The sequence below is a fragment of the Lissotriton vulgaris genome, chromosome 4_1 (genome assembly GCF_964263255.1).
Source record: "Lissotriton vulgaris chromosome 4_1, aLisVul1.2, whole genome shotgun sequence".
NCBI classification, from domain to species: Eukaryota; Metazoa; Chordata; class Amphibia; order Caudata; family Salamandridae; genus Lissotriton; species Lissotriton vulgaris.
The window spans coordinates 620,180,816-620,200,645 of NC_141691.1; the positions used below are offsets into that span (position 1 = coordinate 620,180,816).

The 19,830-nt window shown below is 42.3% G+C and overlaps 1 protein-coding gene across 1 annotated transcript in view; it reads left to right on the top strand.

Annotated features, from left to right (window-relative positions):
• The window catches only part of SUGCT (succinyl-CoA:glutarate-CoA transferase), a 3,450,745-nt gene that overhangs the window by 1,599,945 nt on the left and 1,830,970 nt on the right, over nucleotides 1–19,830 (top strand). The window contains exon 10 of the mRNA XM_086964866.1: nucleotides 12,030–12,101. Within this exon, the coding sequence (XP_086820992.1) occupies nucleotides 12,030–12,101 (72 nt within the window). The remainder of the gene's footprint in view (nucleotides 1–12,029; nucleotides 12,102–19,830) is intronic.

Below are 19,830 nucleotides of genomic sequence, written 5' to 3' on the forward strand. Positions count from 1 at the left end.
ACCATGTCATCCAGATCTGACCTTAAGCTGGAGACATCGAGTCTTTTGGCTTTTATCTCAGCTCGCAATATCTCTTTCGAGGGAGGTTCACAGGTTTCTCTCCCATCCCAACTCCGGGCCCTACGTTTGGGTTCGGGAGAGTTAAGGAGTGCTCTCCCTTGCTCCCACCTCTCCAGGTCCCATGCTCTGCCATCCGATCTTGGAAGGTGATGGAATACTGGCCTGTTACCCCTAATCTTACTTTGCCCATTCTCTCTCTCTTCTCTCTTTTCGCAGCATGCCTCTCTGCTATCCTCTCTCCGGTCCCCATTCTCTCTCGGTCTAGTATCACTCAGTATCTGATACGATCCTTCCTTGTTCCCCATATTCCCTGGACTTCGCTCATGGCCGTCATCACAGGGACTATGGTGCGACCTCTCGCAACTCCCATTCTGTTCTCTGTTGCCGGGCACACAGTGGATACACTTAAAGCTGTCTCTATACTCTCGAGTCCTTCGGTCTCCTTCGTTATGTTTTGGGCGAGACACCCCCCCGTTTTCTGGGCCCTCGTTTTCTAGGCCTGATCTACCTCCACTCCGGGCCCAATGGGTGACTCCCCTACTATCGTTCTCCCTCCCGTCCCACTCCGGGCTGCTCTCCTCAGCCCCGCAGTGAGTCCGGGCTCTGCTATCCTGACTTTCTCTTCCAGCTTCCGCAGCTATGATGCTCTTGTGAGCCTTAACTGCCTCATCCCACTTCTTCATGTACTCGTTTAGCTCCTGAAAGGATTTCCGTCCTGATCCCCTCATATCATCTGGCCATCTATGGCCCCCTGGATCTCCTGCTGTGTGTACTGGGGTGCTCCACTCTTTTGGTATCGGCAACAGGCTTGGGGAGTTGATCGTATCATTCCTCCTTGCCATTTCTGCTCTTTCTCTGTCCCTCCGTACCCGTTCCTCCCCTCTAACCCTCTCTGGGTCATATATCGATACTATAGGACCTATGGTAACAGGTACTTGTAGTGCATCGGGTAATGCGTAGGATGTGGCACACTCCGTCTCTGGCGGCCTTTGCACCACAACCCTCCCGACTACCTGCTGCACCTGGCTAGGCTGGGACAGTTCTTTCTTTGCAGCGGGATCCCAATCGGGACTGGGAAGCGGCCCATGCTCTCCTGCATTGCCCCCCCCTTTCTCTCTATTCTCAACATCTCCCCCTGCTCTGTTATACGGGGGTGGCCTGTCTGTCAATAATCTGTTTATCAAGCTGTCCTCTGTCTCGCTCTCATCGTCTTCTTCTAGGGGGCTTTTGTTCCCGGGCATTTCTAACACTGGATACAATTTATTTACTTCTATGTTATGCACTCTCCATCTTTTAGCATCCGCATCCCACTTTGCATCCTGTACTACCCTTACCGATCGTTTCACCCTTTCTTGTCGCCTGTTCATGTTCTTTTCGTGCGCTGCCCTAATCCACGCATTAAGGGCTTCAAACTGGGTCGGTCTAGGCAAGGGTCTCGTTGAGGTCATGACTGCTTTTAATCTGTGTAGCACCTCTAATCTGAACGTCCCGTACTTCGGGAACGTGAGTTCCTCATTTCCGTCTGTAATCTTACTCCACTCTGAGATCCACAGAATTGTGTGCAGCCCAACATTTGCCGCCATATAATAAGCCGGCGTACCCTCCGGCGGGGCTTCTTCCCCTTCATAAGATCTCCGCCTCTCTCTTTTAAACAGCGCTCTTAACCATTTAAAACACTTCATAATTATGCGCAAAATTTCCAGCTTGAATACTTTGTTTACTTCCTGATGACAATCCACCAATCCTAGCGCGGCTTTGCTAGCTGGCCTATCGCAGCGCGGTCTTTCACCGGCCGGCCAATCCCAGCGCGGCACTTTCTGACGTCACTAGTCTCCGCTTCGCAACAGCACCCCTCCTTTCTCAGCTCTCCTCGCGGTCATGCATGCGTCCCATTCATACCCTGAAAAATGACTACTTCCGACCAAGCGGTCACTTCCCTCGACTGTACGGCCACAGTCTATTTGTAATTGTCAACCCAACTGACGAGATCTCTATCGTCTCTCTGATAGGTTCTTTACACACACAGTAACCTCCGACCAGCGTCCGTTACTCACTCACTCACTCTTACGTTCCCCCTATCTGGTCCTTCGGGTGATCAATGGTACCTCATGACCCCCTTCACACTAGTTAACAATTACTCTGGGTGTCCGATACACCCGAACCACTTAAGCTCTCCTTGAACTTAAGATTTTCACCGGTTGCGCGCGCTCACAACCTGTTCCACAGTCTCTCTACAGGCATTCAACTCCGCCAGACATTACAACATAGATACAATACAAAAACACCGCAATCTAGCACGCATGACCCTTTATACTCACTCTCGACCGATACTGCTGCTTTTTCTGTCTCGCGTCATCCGGTCCTTCTTCGGCGGGCGATTCTTCCGATCATCGATCTCTAGGGGCCTTGAGGTAATCTAACCTGGCCTAGATCACCTTCCTCAAGAAGGCAACCATCCTCTATAGCTACCAACTGGAAGGGCGAGATTTTGATCGATACCTTATCACTATTGATCTAAAACCCCGATCTGGTCGACTGAACCTTTATTGCCTGTCATTGAGGGAAGAAAGTGCATCTCTTACCAAGTTAGTTCACCCAATAAAGGACTCCGCCCAAAGGATCACAAACAACTTCTAGCTTTCAAAGATTTATTATAAAGTCAATATAAGTTGAAGATACAGGCATCTCAGAATGAGATTCACAAGATAAACAGGCCCAACTACATACATGTGCTCTCTGAAAGCCCTCAGACGAGCAACGGAAACTACAAGAACCAATTCTAAAAATAAAAGGGCTATTAGCATAGACACGTATTGTGATCTCTCAGTCATTTACAGCCGGAGGGAAAATACAGGTTAGGCTGTCCCTACCCTGCTCTAGATGGTATCCCTACTTAACCAGGTCCCAACCTATCAAAAGGTGTCAGCAGTGAATGACCCCCAAGGGAAGTCACCCACTCTCAGTCTCTTGGTGAAAACCTATAGTTCTCCAGTCATGACCCCTCTCTGCCTACCCATCCGCTCTCTAAAGGGTCTTCAGGCTTCTGCTCTAACTCCACCCAGGGGTGCTGTCCCTAATGCAAAAACATAACAACATTTGGGACGCCCCTCGTGAGACGCCCCTCACGTGGTGTAGCTTCTGGCTTTTTCCATGATGAGGCTTCGTGGTTAGAGTTGACCTTGCTTCTCAGACTCTTCTCCGGCCCGCTGATACCCCTTAAAACATTCCGGAACCCTCCTCCATGTCTGGGCCGTCTCTTGAACAACCCTCTATTCATTCAATTATAATTGGATCCCCCCTTTCTCTTGCAGACAGACATCGGCAGCCAAAACCCCAATTCTCATAGACTTCCAACTAAGTTTGCAACATTCCTCAGCCCAGACCAGTACGTGTAAATCAATGTTAAAACATTTCAGGCCTACAGCATTTCTCATAATGATTATAGCATTCAACTTCTTCTTTAATTAATAGCATGTTAGTACTCTTATTCTATGATTCGGTAAACACATCTATAAATCATGGCCTATTAACGTTATTACTAAAACATTAGTGCAATCCATGTCGTGAAATAAACCACCTTCCCCCTCCCTTCTAGCTCTGGCCCTAAGGCCTACCACGTTCTACGTTTAACCGTATGCCATCTTACATTTTAGCAGCTACACGACATGGATTCAGGAATAATCACGTCTAATAAAATCATATAGTTTCACACATTTCTGCATTAGTTCCACTTCTACTTAAATCTCTACATTAACTACACATTTCAGAATATAGATGTAGTTACTACCAGCACTCATGGCATTTCTCTTCATGACTTGTGCTTACTACGTGTAAGTATGATGTACTTCTACATTTAGGTCAGTTTGCGCTCTCTCAAACTTAAAGAAAAAAAGCATTTGCAATGCAATGGGTCTCGCATTTGCGAGAGTTTAACCTATTGGCATTGTAATTGACAATGCCTTTTATTTACGTTTTAAAAACAGACACATGAATAAAAGGCATTGCCATTTACAATTCTAATGGCTCAAACTCTAACAACTGTGAGACCTATTGCATTGCAAATGCTTGTTTTTCCTTTTCTTGTTAACTAGCTGCTGTGGTCCCCCATGCTCGTTTTCCCTGGGAGGCTTCTAATTTTCAAGCCTTTGCCTCCAATTCATTGGGCTTCTACTTTGGTAGCATCTGGGCTGTGTAGTATTATTACATTGCATTTTCTGCTTGCGAGTCTTTCTGAAATATATGATTTTTTAAATGTAGTTTGTGATTAGGATGGATTTTGTTAGATTTAGAGGCTGAAAATGTGCTTACTATGTTATGTGTTTTCTCCAAGAACTGAAGCCAAGACCTTCTAGACTTACCACACCAAACAATCATTTCCACCTTACCACCTCCTGATTTACATTCTTTTGATGACTTTGAAGTATTTTTCACATGCTTTGTTTGTTTTGTGTGTGTGGTTTCATATGGTAATCTCGCCCTGTCTGCTTCTTGCAGCATTTGTATTGTCCATTAGTAAACTTTGTAGGATCCTTGTAATGCTTCTCTTTCATTGATGCTTCGATGGCTTTGCAGACGGGGAGAAACCTTCCCAACTTGTCTTATATATACAAGCATTGGAGATTTCTTAGGACATCGTTCCAGGTTCAGTAGCCATTTCAATTTGAAAGTTATGTTACTTATTGTCCCTGCCTAGACTAATGTCCACAGACCCCTTAGTGATTAGTCTAAAACTATCCCATTTTTTTTCTCTGGGTTTTGAGTGATTTCACCAATAACATTTCTGTATTCCTCTTCCTCACACACTACATGTTTGTGTGAGATTTCACATCTAGCTCCTATCTGGTTTGTTTTATTGTGTCTTTTCTATTCATATGTTATGGCTTATTTCTCAGATACTTGTACCCCAACTATTTTCTTTACTGTGAATACTGATTTCCGGATGATTTGTTGGTCTGCTTTGTTATGTCTCTTCAGGTTACCTGTCTTCGGGCTTCTTATTTCTCCTAGTAATCATTGTTTCTCTCATAACCTTCAACCTTAATTTCCAAGTTAGATTGAGGGACATCATGCATTGGAATGATGGAAGGGGGCATAGAAAATGTAATGTCCATCCTAAAATCCACATTCATCAACTGGCCTAGTTAAGGATTCATGATCTTGCTCATTTTTTCTTTCTCAATCTTCATTTGCAGGCTATTATTGTCTTTCAAGTAATGAAACTCACCTGGTTGTCTAACCAACCATCCACATGGGTGAGGAGAGAGGAGGGGCTCAATACCGTGAGCTTCCAACTACTTGGGTGTGAGAGTGGCTCAGGTGTATTCCTTTTAGATCATTTGGTTCCGCAAGCCTTTCACATTTTAGCAATGATAGTGATGACTTCATTGGAGTGTGCTTTTTTCTCAACTGCTTGTGTAGCCCTTTTTAACAACCAGTATACCAACTGGAATGGTCATGTTGAGCAACTATTTGTGAGCATTTACTAAGTTGGCTGAAAGACTCATGATGAGTGATCAAAAGTGGGCAACAACTGTGCTTGCACAGCAAGGGTTGAGTGACTTTCATTCCAGTTTGCAGAATGGTCAATAAGAGCGAAAATGACCTGATCTGACATTCTGTCGATACAGCAAAAAAATGAGACACCAAAAGGAGAAGAGGTGTGCATGCTCATACGATGCATGCCTGCTGTGAAGCTTTTACCTACCAGTAATAGAATAGTAATAAAAACTAGCATAAGAATGCTGCCTTAATAAAATATGCAGGATACATCTACTAGCTAATGATACAGAGCATTCACTTGCCTCAAGCATATAGCAAAGAAAGGCATCAGCAAGAGAAGCTTTTTATATGTCTTAACATCAGTGACAAAAATTATATCACTTTTCTTTACAGCTTTTCTACTGTATTACTGTTTTTGTGAATTCATTTTGAGCATAACTCACAAACAGGAGTGTGAAAAAGTTAGAAATGTGCTCCCATGGCCTTTCTCTCATAATAGGAGAAAAGTGCTGTGGAATCCTCAAAGGATTCCAAGAGGACTCCTGAAAACACTTACCTGGGTACGGCCGGCCGGCTGCTGCCTCACCTCCGTCCGTCCTCTTCTCTTCTCCCAAGCAGCAGGAACCAGGAAGCACACAGCCTTCCAGACTCCCCTAACTAATCACAATGCTGCTTTACAGCAGCATTGTGATTGGTCTGAGCGCTGTGGTTCAGTCTTCAGACAGGGCCAAGGAGGCTCTGCATATTCCCCACCAGGCTGTAATGCAGCCTGGTGGAGAACATGCAAAGTGCACATGACATTTGGCCGGCCCAAGATGGCCAGCCAAAATGTAATGTGCACTTAGGCAGTGCCTACCACTCCTCCTCCAGCTCTAAATAGACCAGCTATGCCCACTACACAATCAACTGAGCTAGTACGGTTAAATAAAATAATAATGTTGCGTTATTATTTTATATTTCCATTTTGAATTGCTCAGTGGGGTGACTCGTCTCTGCCTTAGCAGAGGAGCCACCAGTGCTCACATCTCCTGTTTTGCTGAGTTTGTTTTTGTTGACTTTAGGACTCTTTTCACTTTACCACTTATAATCATTGCCAACGTTCATGTGTGCTGTCCCTAAACCATTGTAAAATTGGCTTACACCTTGTTGTAGGAAGCATGAAATATTATTACACAGCAGAAAATATGAAACACACATAATATTAAAACATGAGAACACAGCGCAACACCAAACACGAATAGAAAACACACAGCTGTATGTGATCAAAAACCAGCTTAGGCCCAGATTTTGCGCTAACCAGAGTTAGATCAATATTTCACTTGTGGACACAATGAGATAAGAAACTTGAAAGGCTTTCAGTTAAAGGCCAAGTCGTGTTTAGCGAACATGAGAATATTTATGGGTTTAGCTCACAAGATCATCGGCATGCACTCCGTGCTTCCAAACAGATTGTAACCTGATTAGACAATGGGTGCACGAAAATGAAATTAGCTTAGAACACCTAAGGTCTTAGGTGCACAATGACAAAAGCACACACCCCATTTAAATTATGGTGAACACACATGCATTTATGAGCAGAAGAATGCTTCATTTGTTAAGTATTGTGCGAAGTACAATAAATAATGTATAGAGGATAAGGTCAGAGTTTAGGGTTACGGGGTCACAGGTCTTTTAAGTGTTTTTCCATCTTCAATCTATAACCTGTAAGTCAATTAATATTTACTGTTTGTAATAAAGTATTGTGAAAAATGTGTCTAAAAAGAGTGGCCCAGGAAGCAACAATTAGAGAGAGAGCCTAGCAGCCTGCATGTGTGTGTGAGGGGGGTATTTCTCCCTGTCGCGACAGTTAGTAAAGAAATGTCTTTACATTGCCAAGAGGAGTCTAAGTCCTTTTTAATTTTGTCATTTTCAAGTCATCCTGCTACAACATTATTGGCACATTTAATATACTTTAAGTCCCAGTAAAGTGGTACCACATGTACCCAGGGCCTTTAAATTAAATGCTACTAGTGGGCCTACAGCACACATTGTGCCACCCACTAAAGTAGCCTTTTAAAACATGTTTCTGGCCTGCCACTGCAGCCTGTAGTGCAGTTTTAATCTACTATTTTGACCTGGCAAAATATAATTTTGCCAGGCCTAAACCTTCCTTCTTAATATATATAAGTCACCCTAAGGTAATTGTAATTGCATTTATATAGCCCTTACTACCCCTGACAAGGTGTCAAAGTGCTTCAAGCCGAGCAGCACGCTCCTCCAGCACCCAATGTTAATGGTTAGTTCAGTGTCATTGGTTACTGTTAGTTATTGGGATTAGTCTTGTGCGCTCAAAGCAAACCATTCTATGCAGTGAGTTCAGTATTTATAATACATGGGAAATAATGTACACATTGAATAAGAGATTCTGGTGTTCATGTTCAGATTTGACTCAGAGTATTTTACAGCGGAGGATGATACATTTAAATGCCTCCGGTTTGCATTGAACCAGATGGAAGGTGAGGACAACTTCCCAAACAGTGGAAGGGTATTACCTGTGTTGCAGTAAGTAGGCCCTAAAGGCTCACAGGGCAGGGTGGATTGTATTTAAAAAGTAGGACCTGTGGGTTTAAGGTTTACATGTCCTGATAGTAAAAAACTCTCAAAGTTGTTTTTCACTATCTCTCACATAGGATAACATTGGATTGCCATATTATACTTAATAAGTAATAATTTTGGAACAGATAGAGAAAGTATGTTTACACACAAATGAATTGTAATTTAAAACTCTCTTTGATGAAAAAGTTGGATTTTGAATCATAATTCTGAAATTGCCACTTCTACAAAGTTTTACGTATTAAAGGGGTGAGGAATGGAGTTTTTCCCACCAGAGGAGCCGGCAAACAAGCGCAGCGGTAGTTGGGATGACGAACCTAATCAAAATATAAAACTGGCAATTTGACCACTTGGAAAACATGAAGTGAATATGAAAAGTATCGAGTAACGAGCAACGGGAAAGTCAAGAACAGAACCACTCTTTGTCCTGAGGAGAACCCCACTACCTACAAGGGAGTTCGAAACACGTCGACAAGAGCTCTTGGGAAATAAACCTGCAAGAAAAAGACTAGGCTGTGGGAACATTGGTGCACTAGGACTACCCCACCATAGATCTAAGTCAATTTTGCGGCCCCCATGAGCAATTATTAACGAGAGGTCTTTCAATTCTTAGATTATAGTGATTCATAACCTCTATTAGTTTTGTTTAGAATAGATGACTGATATGATGTATTCTATCTTTGGTTAAGTCTTGAAAATCTGTACAAAAATGTAATTATTGTATTTTCTATCACTTTTTAAAATTTGTTACAGTATAATAAATTATATGTTTGTTTATAATAGTTCTGCGTATATATATATATATATATATATATATATATATATATATATATATATAAAATGAAAAAAGTGGCTCTTTCATGACATGCTATAAGTTATAGTACATGTTGAAACGAATGAAGAAAAAGATGTGAATAAATACAAAGGCCTAGAAAATTGAGTTACAGGACCATATCTGAGTGATTTTCATTAATACCAGGCACCTAGATCCTAGTTTTGGTTTACACTTTTAGAAAGTTGACATTTTCTCGTCCTAACCATTTGGTACCTGCAGCCTGTGCCCTTGGTCACATGACTGTGAATAGCTTGCAAGTTGGCCTTTGTGTATTTCTCCAAGACAGTGAGACAAAGGGGGACTAAGTGTTGGCAGGATGGTTGGGACGAAGCTGTTCCCTGCCACAATTATATTTCAAAGGGCTTCCTCCAGCATACACACCAAGGGCCTTGACACCAGCCTATTGCCACACTAGATCACTGTTAGCCTGGGCAGGGGATGGAAGGAAGTTTCCAGAATCAGATGCGGGGTGGTCTGGATTTTCCCCCACTTCAAAGATTGGCACCAGGTATAAATGCTGGACCTCTTGAACTACTCATCAGATCATGTCTGGACCTGTGGAAGACTCAGAAGAAGGAGTGCCCTGCTGACCTGCTGCTGGAAGGACTGCCCTGGTGCAAGAAGGACTGCCCTGCTGCCCTACTGCCTAAGGAAGGAAGACTGGACCTGGTCTGTGAACCCATAACTGCCTGAGTGAGTCCAAGGGCTAACTGACAGGCCTCCTGTGTGAAATGCATGTGCATCACAAGCTCCAGAGACCTTGCCGGCATCTGTCCAGCTGTCCAGACCCACGCAGACCTCGTTATTCCCTGCTGCTGGCTGCTGGCAGGACCTTGCAGCTCCTGATTGGCAGCCTCATTGGTACTGATACAGTGCAATGCATATAGGTGCAGGACCTCACATCGCAGCATCTCTTAGCTTCTGATCGGTGGCCTCGTCATAACTGATGCAGCACAACGCATCTCGATGCAAGGCCTTGCATCACAGCACCTCGTAGCACCTGATTTACAAGCTGATCAGAACGGATGCAAGATGACATAACCCAACATAGGAGCTTGCATCGCAGCACCCGATGGCGGCCTCATTGCAACCGACGCAACTTGACGCATCTCAACCCAAGTACAACCAGAAATGCTGCCCTGCGAGCCACATTCTATACCCGGTCAGTGCTCCTTCTCGGTTGGCTGGGTTCCACCCCCCTCAACCAATAACCCAATTTCTCACAATACAGATATGTGATGCTACTATGCATGTGTATAATTTACTTTATACTTGGAAAATGTGTTTTTTCCAACAGAGACCTCTCTTCTTGCACTCCATTTAAATGCATGTGTTCCCTCCTCATTCCCATCCTGGAAACGTGCTTCCTCTTACAAGGAAATGATAGGGTAAATTTGTGGGTGAAGTGTGTTTCCAATTTGAGAAGGTGCCTTCAAGGAGTATGACAAAAACAGCAAAGTTGGAGGTTTTAGCTGTTCACCTACATTTGATAGGGATTTCTTGGAGTATCCATAAACCTTCCTCTAACTGAATTTGATCTTGTTAAAATTTCACCATACTGACTGAATTCCTAAACTTCCCTATTCCTTTTGCGAAAACAATATTCTGCCAGTCCAATTTCTGGGGATCAGGATTTGGGTATTGCCCTGGCAAGTGCATTTAGTTATGCACCAAAAGTTAATCGAAGTGTGCACAAATATTTTTTTAATTAGTCCATTAGTGTCTTACATCTCTGTTTGGTTGTCAGACATGATTTCACGTCTTCCCCTTTGCTGCTGAATTGGATCGTGTTTTTCTTTGTCATTACTGACATTTACTTTGGCGTGGTGTGAACTTTGTATTTTTTATTCTTGAGGATGTGCCATTTATTTCCGTTTGCTTCTGTAATCATAGCAGTATTCTCTTATGTTCTCATAATTTCTACACATTTTTGCATTTTGTCTAATATTTGCAATTTCTTCACAGTATTTTGTTTAATGTTTGCCTTGGCTGAATGTTAGACCCACCTTTGGATAGAACAGTTTGATGCTTCTTACTGACTGCTCTTCTGAGTATTTTTGCTGAGAGCTGTGTGTGTTGCTGCTGAGATCTCTATATTCCTATCAACTGAAGGAGTTATAAAACCTTTTTATTCTCGTCTTGGGTTATTATTCTTTAAATTGACAGATGATTAGAGGAATTCATTAAAAATTATTGTTAGCCATCCGGGCTGATAACAATTACACAGCTTTATTTCCACTGGTTATCACAGGTTTTGTAGGATGGATCGGCTAAAGAGAAAATCTCAAATTTCATGTAGACCAATCTCAAGTGGGTCAGTTCATCCTATCTTGCTTTTTGTCAGGCTGTTTAGTTTTGAGGAATTCCAAGTGCCAGACTCTAAAAACAAAGCAAGACCTAGAGGAGCGTCTGAAATCGTGTGTAGGAAATCGTGAGTTAGCAGTAGAATAAGATGTGAGGTTGTTACATCTACTTTCAAGCACAGGAGACGTAAGTAGATTGTGAAGAGACCATATTTGTAAGATAAACAGCGTGCGCCTCATCCACAGCCGTCTCCTCCATTAAGTCTCTCTGTAAGGCAGGAACCTCACATAGAATTCTATGCACACTCTAACTACACCAGAAGGTGCGAGGTCAAAGGTGGGGTGAAACCATTCTGTCGTGGGGTTAGAGAACAGTGGTGGTAAGGGAGAAGGGTTCCCCCCTGTTTGGAAGTTACCACAGGGGTTTACCGGCTCATGCGGATGAAAAAATCCTTCACAAAAATCAACCCTGAATGTTTTTGATGATGGGTAAAGAAAATATTCTTGTATTTAGAAAGAAAACCAGTTTGTAACAATCAGGTGAGGGCATCTGACCAAGTCACTAGACTCAAGTCTAATATTCCTTCTATTAGATATACTTTAGACACTTTCTAAGCAATAACTTAAAGCACCCAGGCGGGCTCTGCCATGAAGGAAATTGCTCAGAAATTACTTTTACAAAAATAAATTTCACATTTCCATTTCCAATGTGTTACAATCTGCTTTTAATTCTTTTTCAGGCTTTTAAAACGAAAGATGGCTATATTGTGATTGGAGCCGGGAATGATCAACAGTTTGTCACCATATGCAAGGTACAGTAGGAATGCTTTGGTCTTGCAATGTGAAATATTTGTCTTGGATTGACCCTGCGTTAATAAAATTAGAAGCCAAAAGCAATGTGCTTGCCTGGCACACGGTTATGAAATGCTAGGTGTTAAAAAATCTGTCTAATGAGAATCTCTCGGTTTCATCATCCTGGAGCACTCCGCCTTGTTAACCCATTTAAAACAATTTTGGGCACCGCAGACCATAAATTGACTGCCTCGCTAGGCATGCAGCCAGAGCAATGTTATTAAATTTAATGGAGTATGAAAAAGAACATTTTGTAGAAGTAAGAAGTAGCGATGGGAAGGGAGAAGACTTAATGAATCACTTCAAGGATATTATTGTTCCACAAGGAAGCTCAAAGTACGGAAGGTGGGAAGGGAGGGGAACACTTGTTGAAGGGGATTTAAAACTAGAACAGAGAAAATTGATTCAAGCATTTGAACTGGGATCAAAGGGCCCTTATTTTAATTGGTCAGTGCCACAGATATGAGACATGCAGAGCTCTGGGCCTGTGAAGTAATAATTTAAGGGCAAGTTTAAATGTGTGCAGATGTTCGGCTCCTTTTAGTTGAGCACTTGGGATCTCCTAGGGAAAAAATGGATTTCATCCAATTGCTATTTCACAGCTATTATTGTTATTGGAAATAACAGTAGTGCATCTTGTGGCTTTTCAAGTAGTATTCGTCAACAAAGGCCGCTTGTTGCCGTGAAACATATTTCTTAAAAGGGACCACACCCTCTGATGTATTTTTAGCGGAGTTTAGCAAAGTGCTCAGTTTATGGAAGTGTATAGGTAAATGCAAATCCAACTATTCAAAATATATTCTTTTTAACATTTTTCTTTGCTCAGGTTATGACTTTAGGAAGCATTCTGACAGTTTAATAGGAGTTGTTATATTTCCGTTTTTAAGATTGTGCCCAAGTCTTAGCACCCACACATTTGTCTATATCGCTAAACCAAACAGATGTGAATTTCCTGGTTACACTAGAGTTTTTTTGTTTTTAATTGTTTCCAGGCACTTGGGATAGGAGGTAGGTTTGAAGGTCATCTCTGCTACTTGTGGGGTAACGTTTTTGAACTTTTAGTACAGCTCTATCAAATTTGTTTCATGATAATGATGACACAACCAGTCTTGATATCGTAAGGGTCTGCTCTGGGGCTTTTTTAGAGTAGTAATTACACAGGTTGGCATTCGTGAAGGCAGATAAATAAACTACAAGATACGTCAAGCTACGAAAACGTCAGTGTGTCAGGCTAAAATAGAAAGAATGGTATTAACTCTTTGTTGAAATAATAGCATGGAACTACAAATACACTTTTTAAAGTTATTTGTGAATTATCTGAACACAGTAGAAGGCTGTTAGCTCAACAAGCTAAGGAGAAAACATGGCTGCTTTCTACCTAGAAAAGCTAAGACTGAAAATATGAAGACGACATTACTTGTGTTTTTTTGATTTCCACCAGCAATTGTTATCTGGTTGTATAGCCTAACACACCACAGGCTTTTTGGCCTTCCATAGTGCTTACATTTCTGCTGTGAAGATGTAAGTATTAATACTAACTAATACTGTGAGAAACCTTGGCATGCCATTTCCTCCTCAAGATCTAAACAAGATAGATTTCTCAATAAAATATATGTATTGTTTTTTGACCAGCTAACTTCACCCATTTTACAGGTTCTGAATTAAACATTGTTTTCTGGAGGTGCTCCATTGTATTGGTGAAATATTTCCATAGTTGTTTTTACAAAAAAAGACAAGCACCCCACACTCTACTCAGGCTACATGACCTCTCCAATAAAACAAACGTTTGATGTAATGTCATGAGATCATCTGTGGCTCGTCAGGAATCACTTACTTTTTCTGATTAAGTTTATGACAGTATCCTAGACCCTTTATATTGACCCAATGGCCAAAGCAATATGTTATCTCATTCAATATCAGCAGGGGACTCTGCTAACAGTTTCCACTTTCCTCTTCGTTGTTTTCGCTGTATATAGAGCTTTTGGCAGAGAAACTGCCAACAAATTTAGAATTCCTCCTCTACCCCTGCACAAAAGATGCACTTTTCGCAATAAGGTCTTTGATCGATATCTAGAACTTTTAATCCAAACCAACAAGGTGAGGGGTAGGATGAACTGCCATATCACCCCTATATTAGTTTCCACAGCTCTCTCATTTCCTACTTATTAATTATTTCTTCAGATTTGTTTCTGATGCTAAGCACTTTGCCATGAGTAGAAGCAGTGCTTTGAGATAATAGCCTTCAAATTCTGGGGGTCCAGACAACAAAACATCCCCTTAATATACAGTTGAGAGTAGACTACTGTCCTCTATTTTGTAACATTTGCCAGCTTGCTTAGCAAGCTATTAAGCTACCTTCCACGTAATGTGTATAGATGCCTAGTCAGCATTAACTTTTGGTCAGGTCAACATGCGTTGACAGCAAGAGTCCCTTCAAGCCTTGACTAACTTTTAGAGTCTTTCTGAACCATACTCTTGTTTCTCTGAATCGCATCTTCATCTTTGTGACTCCCATCTCCATGTCAGGTCCAACTTAGGAAGATTTGTCTCTACCTGCCCTTTAGGACCCCCAATGGAGAGAACGTGGGCATACTTCAGGTTAAACGTAAAGCCTGATATTCATCCAATGTTCTCACTCTGTGCTAAGTGTCTGGGGGCAGACTCTCCAGTTTCTCATGTAAAGTAATACATTGTCATCATATAATGAAACTACATGAGATTTTCAACTTACAACCTACTGTTGCACCCCACAGCCTCCTCTAAATCTCCCTGCCCGTGGTCCTGTTGTTGAAAGATGCTGGTGGAGAGTGAGGGTCCCCTCTGTGCCAGTTCTTACTTTATCCAGTCACTGAGCATACAACAGTTTAACCCACTTGAGAATTCTGAAGCCAAAATGCACAAATAAACAATAGTTCGGAAAAAAGGAAGTCCAGGTTCACAGTGTCCAATGCTTTTCCAGCATCTGTCAATGCCACTCTACAAATTTCCTCCATCTTTTCTATCTCTGACAAGTATGTGAATAATCCCACAAGGAGCATGACTAAATCAACATGCTTGCAACCATCAGCTACTCTGCCAGTCTCATTGCTAGTACTTAGCAAAACATATTTTCTGGTCATTTTAGAATACTGGAAGGACAATCACCTCTGTTTCCCCAGAAATTGATAAGATACACTTGTCACTAGCTTCCTGCATAATCAGCAGGAATGTGACCACCAAATAGTCCTGAAACGTGTAGTTGAACACCAGAATCTCTTACTGAAACAAGGGACCTTCCTGTAGGTCATGCTTGTAATAGCTATAATGGCTGTTTTTACCTCCTCCTTTTCAAGTGGACTATCTAGCACTGCTCCTTTGATCTGCTATGATCATGAGTAGATGTTCTATAATTATATTCCATTAATCTGCTCTTGATATGTGGCTGATGTTCTAGGTATAGTAATAGAAAGCAAAAGCACACAACACCATTCATGTAATTTTATATAAGCCATAAGCCTTGCTTCTTTGTAATTGATTGGGTGATACATCTAGCAACCTCTCATGGCTCTAGCCATACCAGAGAGTGTCCATTTCCCTTTCTGTCCCTACTAAATATCATCATGTGCTCTCCATGCTCAGGGTTTGCTCTGACTTCCTCCTTTGGTCTGTGCTTGCAACTTCGTGCTTCAAGTCAAAATAGGAGTCCACTCGCTAGGTTCCAGGTTTTGGCATCCCTTTTCTGAAATGTTTGAATTAACATTCTGTTGGTCCCATGCAACTCACTAATACGAAGTGACATAGCTATAACTTCATTCACTCTCACTCTGACATTTTGGCATAGTCTGAGGGCTTTGTTTGGAGTTTGCTTAATGGGTACTCTATCACTTACGTGACGGATACCCATCCGCATTATTACTATTGCATTATAGGCTAATGTTCTTGTAAAAAGGTGTTATCAAAAAGGGGGACAGAGATCTGGGTTATGAGGTCCTGCACACAAGCTGCTGAATGAGGCTAGAATTTAGAGAAGGTGTGCAGTTCCTGTGGGGAAGACAGGTCTTTCTTCATGATGCCCTCACACACCCAGAGAGTTGTCATGCTTCTTCATAGGGCGGTTGCCCCTCGTCAGGCCGGCGCTGCAATGCCTGACGGGATCCCGAAACTGGGGCTCTTTGTCGAGTATCTTTTGAAGAAGCAGCCGTAAGGTGCGTGTGGGTGTGTAGGCTGGGTAGTGCACAGTGAGGTGAAAATGGGTAAAACAGGCATGGAGCAGTCCTCGTAAAATCAAACTTTAATAAAAAGGTAGTACTAGGGGGGGCGTGGCTTGCGCGCCGGACGGAGGAGACGCTCTTCCCGTGAGCTCCGTGTCGGACTTTTTTTGAAGATGCCGTGAGAGCGTTATAACCTGGTCTTTTGCTATCGGAAGCGGCTCCGTGGACAGCGGAAGGCAACGCGACCCAGATGCAGCCATCGGAGGTGGTTTTCGTGCAGGGAGGACTCTGAATGCACAGCGGTAATCATTCCTTCAGACGCAGCGCGGGCGGCCGCCATTTTGTGCGCTGCGCCCGTATTGCCGTTTTTTGACCTCTGCTGCATCTCCCTTCCTCCTGCTGGCATTATTCCTCAACTTTGCCCATATTATGCACTACATGTCGTCTTTTCTGCTGTTCCTGGCCTTTTTGGTTACCTTTTAATTATGCTCTTGCATAACTCTCTGCTCTCTGACAGGAAAAGGTGCCGCCATTTTTCTCATGCCATATTTGAAGTGCTATGTATGTTTTTCCCGCATACTTGACTTTTACCTCAGCGTTACTACACGCTTCTTGTTCCTTTGTTATCCAATTACCATCGGTATGTTTCCACTGCCTCCATGCGTTGATCGTGCTGCCTGATGAATGGCTTGGCGTTACATTTCTTTGACTCTACACTCCATGTCGCCATGAAGGTTTGCCATACTGTCAACTATTCAAATCAGTGAATGCCTATTGTTTGTCCTCGTGTGGCTGTTTTTTCAACTGCGCACTGATCAATAGTGCCTTTCAGTGTCCTCTTTTTTGCCACAAGGTGTGCACCTATTACATTTGGGCGTCCACATTATATTTTATTGTCGACAGCGGCTTTGGTCACAACTTCTTTCCATCAGCCTGCATTATGGCGAATCTCTCTACCTCGCCGAAACTGTCGCAAACAGGAACAAAACCTAAAAGGCCAAAGAATGATCCTCCCTCCCCTATTAACACTTCGAACAACCCTGTTCTTGACTCAATTCTTGAGGAGGTGCGAGGTCTTCAACCTTTTATGTCTGCTACCAACGCTAAGCTTCAACAAATCGAGGAACGATGGGTTGTCATGGAAAATAAGGTTTTGAACTTAGAGCAACGTGTCAGCGATGTCCAAGACCTCTCAACCAAGATTCCACTTTTGGAACAAGAAATTCATAAGCTCAAATTGCACACTGAGGATTTGGAAAATAGAAATAGACGCAACAACCTACGCGTTTATGGTGTTCCGGAAAATTTGGAGGGGTCCGACATGGTCTCTTTTATTCGAAAACTTCTTCAGGAACTTTTGGAACTCTCCCCATCGACTCATCCTCTCAACATCCAGAGAGCACATCGTCTTGGCCGTATCAACTCCAACGCAACCAAACCACGTGGAATCATCATGCTATTCTTGGAGTTCACCGAACTCATGCATGTTCTAAAAGCTGCCAGGGCCAAACGTCACCTTCAGTGGTCTGGCCACAACATCTTCATTTCTCAAGACCTCTCTTCTGCCACCAACGCTCGTCGTAAGGAATTCCTGAATCTTCGTCCCACGATGCGCCAACTCAATATTCAATATGGAATTCTTCATCCCTGTTTCTGCAAGATCACACATAATGGGCGTACCAAGTCGTATGATGATCCTCAGAAACTTCGAGACTATTTGATGAGTATCACTCCTTCTACCATGGAAACTGCCAGCTAATGCCTTTTCGTTTTTCAATGTTTCTCCTTTTCTAAAATCACTCCTTCCAGTCATATATCCGCTCTTATTGTGTATCCCCTTTCTTCCTTGCTAGTACCCTCTCTCTCACATCTTTGTATATGTCCTTTCTCATATGTCCGTATCTGGTTTGCTTACGGGTCATGTCCTCTCCCTGGTGTACCCACGTCTCGCATGTTTTGGTTACTGTTTTCTTCTCAGATCAAGCCTATGTGTCTTGGTCTGTTTCTTCATTATCTTTCCATCTTTCTGTCTCTCTCCTTTTTTTTTCTCTTCACTCTTTCTTCTTGCTTCCTTCTTCTCAGGCTTCCTCTGCTGTTTTCTTTAAGTTTATATATCTTTTTCCCATGCTACCTAACTTTTCTTTCCCCTCTTGAAATGAGCGTTCCCTTGCCCAGAAGTTTTACCGTTATTTTTTGTCTCCTTCTATGTAGTGATCTCCTTGCTGTGTGTTGCACCCCCTCTTCGCCCATTCCTCCCTTCATTCGACATGTGTAATTATGTCTCTTGGAATGTTCGTGGTCTTGGTCATCCTGTCAAGCGTCAGAAGGTATTGTCTCACTTAACCAAATTTCATTCACAGGTTGTCTTTCTTCAAGAAACTCATTGTTCAGACATTGATTCCCTTAAATTGAAAAGACAATGGGTGGGTCAAGTCGTATTCTCTCCTGCTGTTAACAAAAAAGGGGGGGTTGCTATATTATTTCATAAGTCTTTGAATGCTCAAATTATCTCCTCTCAAAATGATGATGAAGGTCGTTGGGCAATGGCAAAGGTTATTATTCAAAACAAGACGATGGTCTTATTAAATATTTATGGCCCTGTTCGTCCAGATCCCAAATTTTGGAAAGACATTAAATTGCTTATTTCATCCATTGACTGCCCTAATTTCATCGTTGCTGGTGACTTTAACCAATGGCTAGATCCTTTTTCAGACCGATTATCTTCCAGTAAATTTCAACCTGATAAAACCCATAAGGCCTTTCAATCTGCCATTGCCTCTCGACCTTTACATGACTCTTGGAAAGTGTGTAATCCTGATTTACTTGAATATACTTTTTTTTCTAATGTTCACCACACACGCTCAAGGATTGATTATATTATGGTTAGTAAGTCTCTCCTTCCCTCCCTTCAAAAATCTGTTATTGGCTCTATCTTTATTTCTGACCATGCACCGGTCTACACTACCCTGGATTTATCCATTACTCCTTCCACTTTCAGTCGATGGAAATTTAACTCTTTTCTTTTATCAGATGCCACTTTCATGAAAAAATGTACTGAGTTTTTTAATGAATATTTTTCCCTTAATAATCCCGTCGACACTTCCATTCCTAATACCTGGGATGCTTTTAAGGCTTCCTTTCGTGCTTTTACGATTTCCTATGTTTCTGCCAAAAAGAAGCTTAACAAGCAAAAGTATGCAGACCAAATTAAACATATTAAAACCCTTGAACATACATATTTCTCCTCCAAATCCCCTTCTGCCCTTCAGGACCTGATTCTGGCCAAAACTGACCTAAATAAAATTATCACCAATGAAGCTTGTCATACACTTCTTAAAATAAAATCTAAATACCATGGGGGTCAGAACAAAGCAGGCAAAATGTTGGCCAACTACTTGAAAATCAAATCGGAACGTAAAGCTATCGGCCCAATTTTTAATGACTCACTCAATAAGCTGGTTACCTCTGACGAAGATATTGCTGAAGTTTTCCACAATTA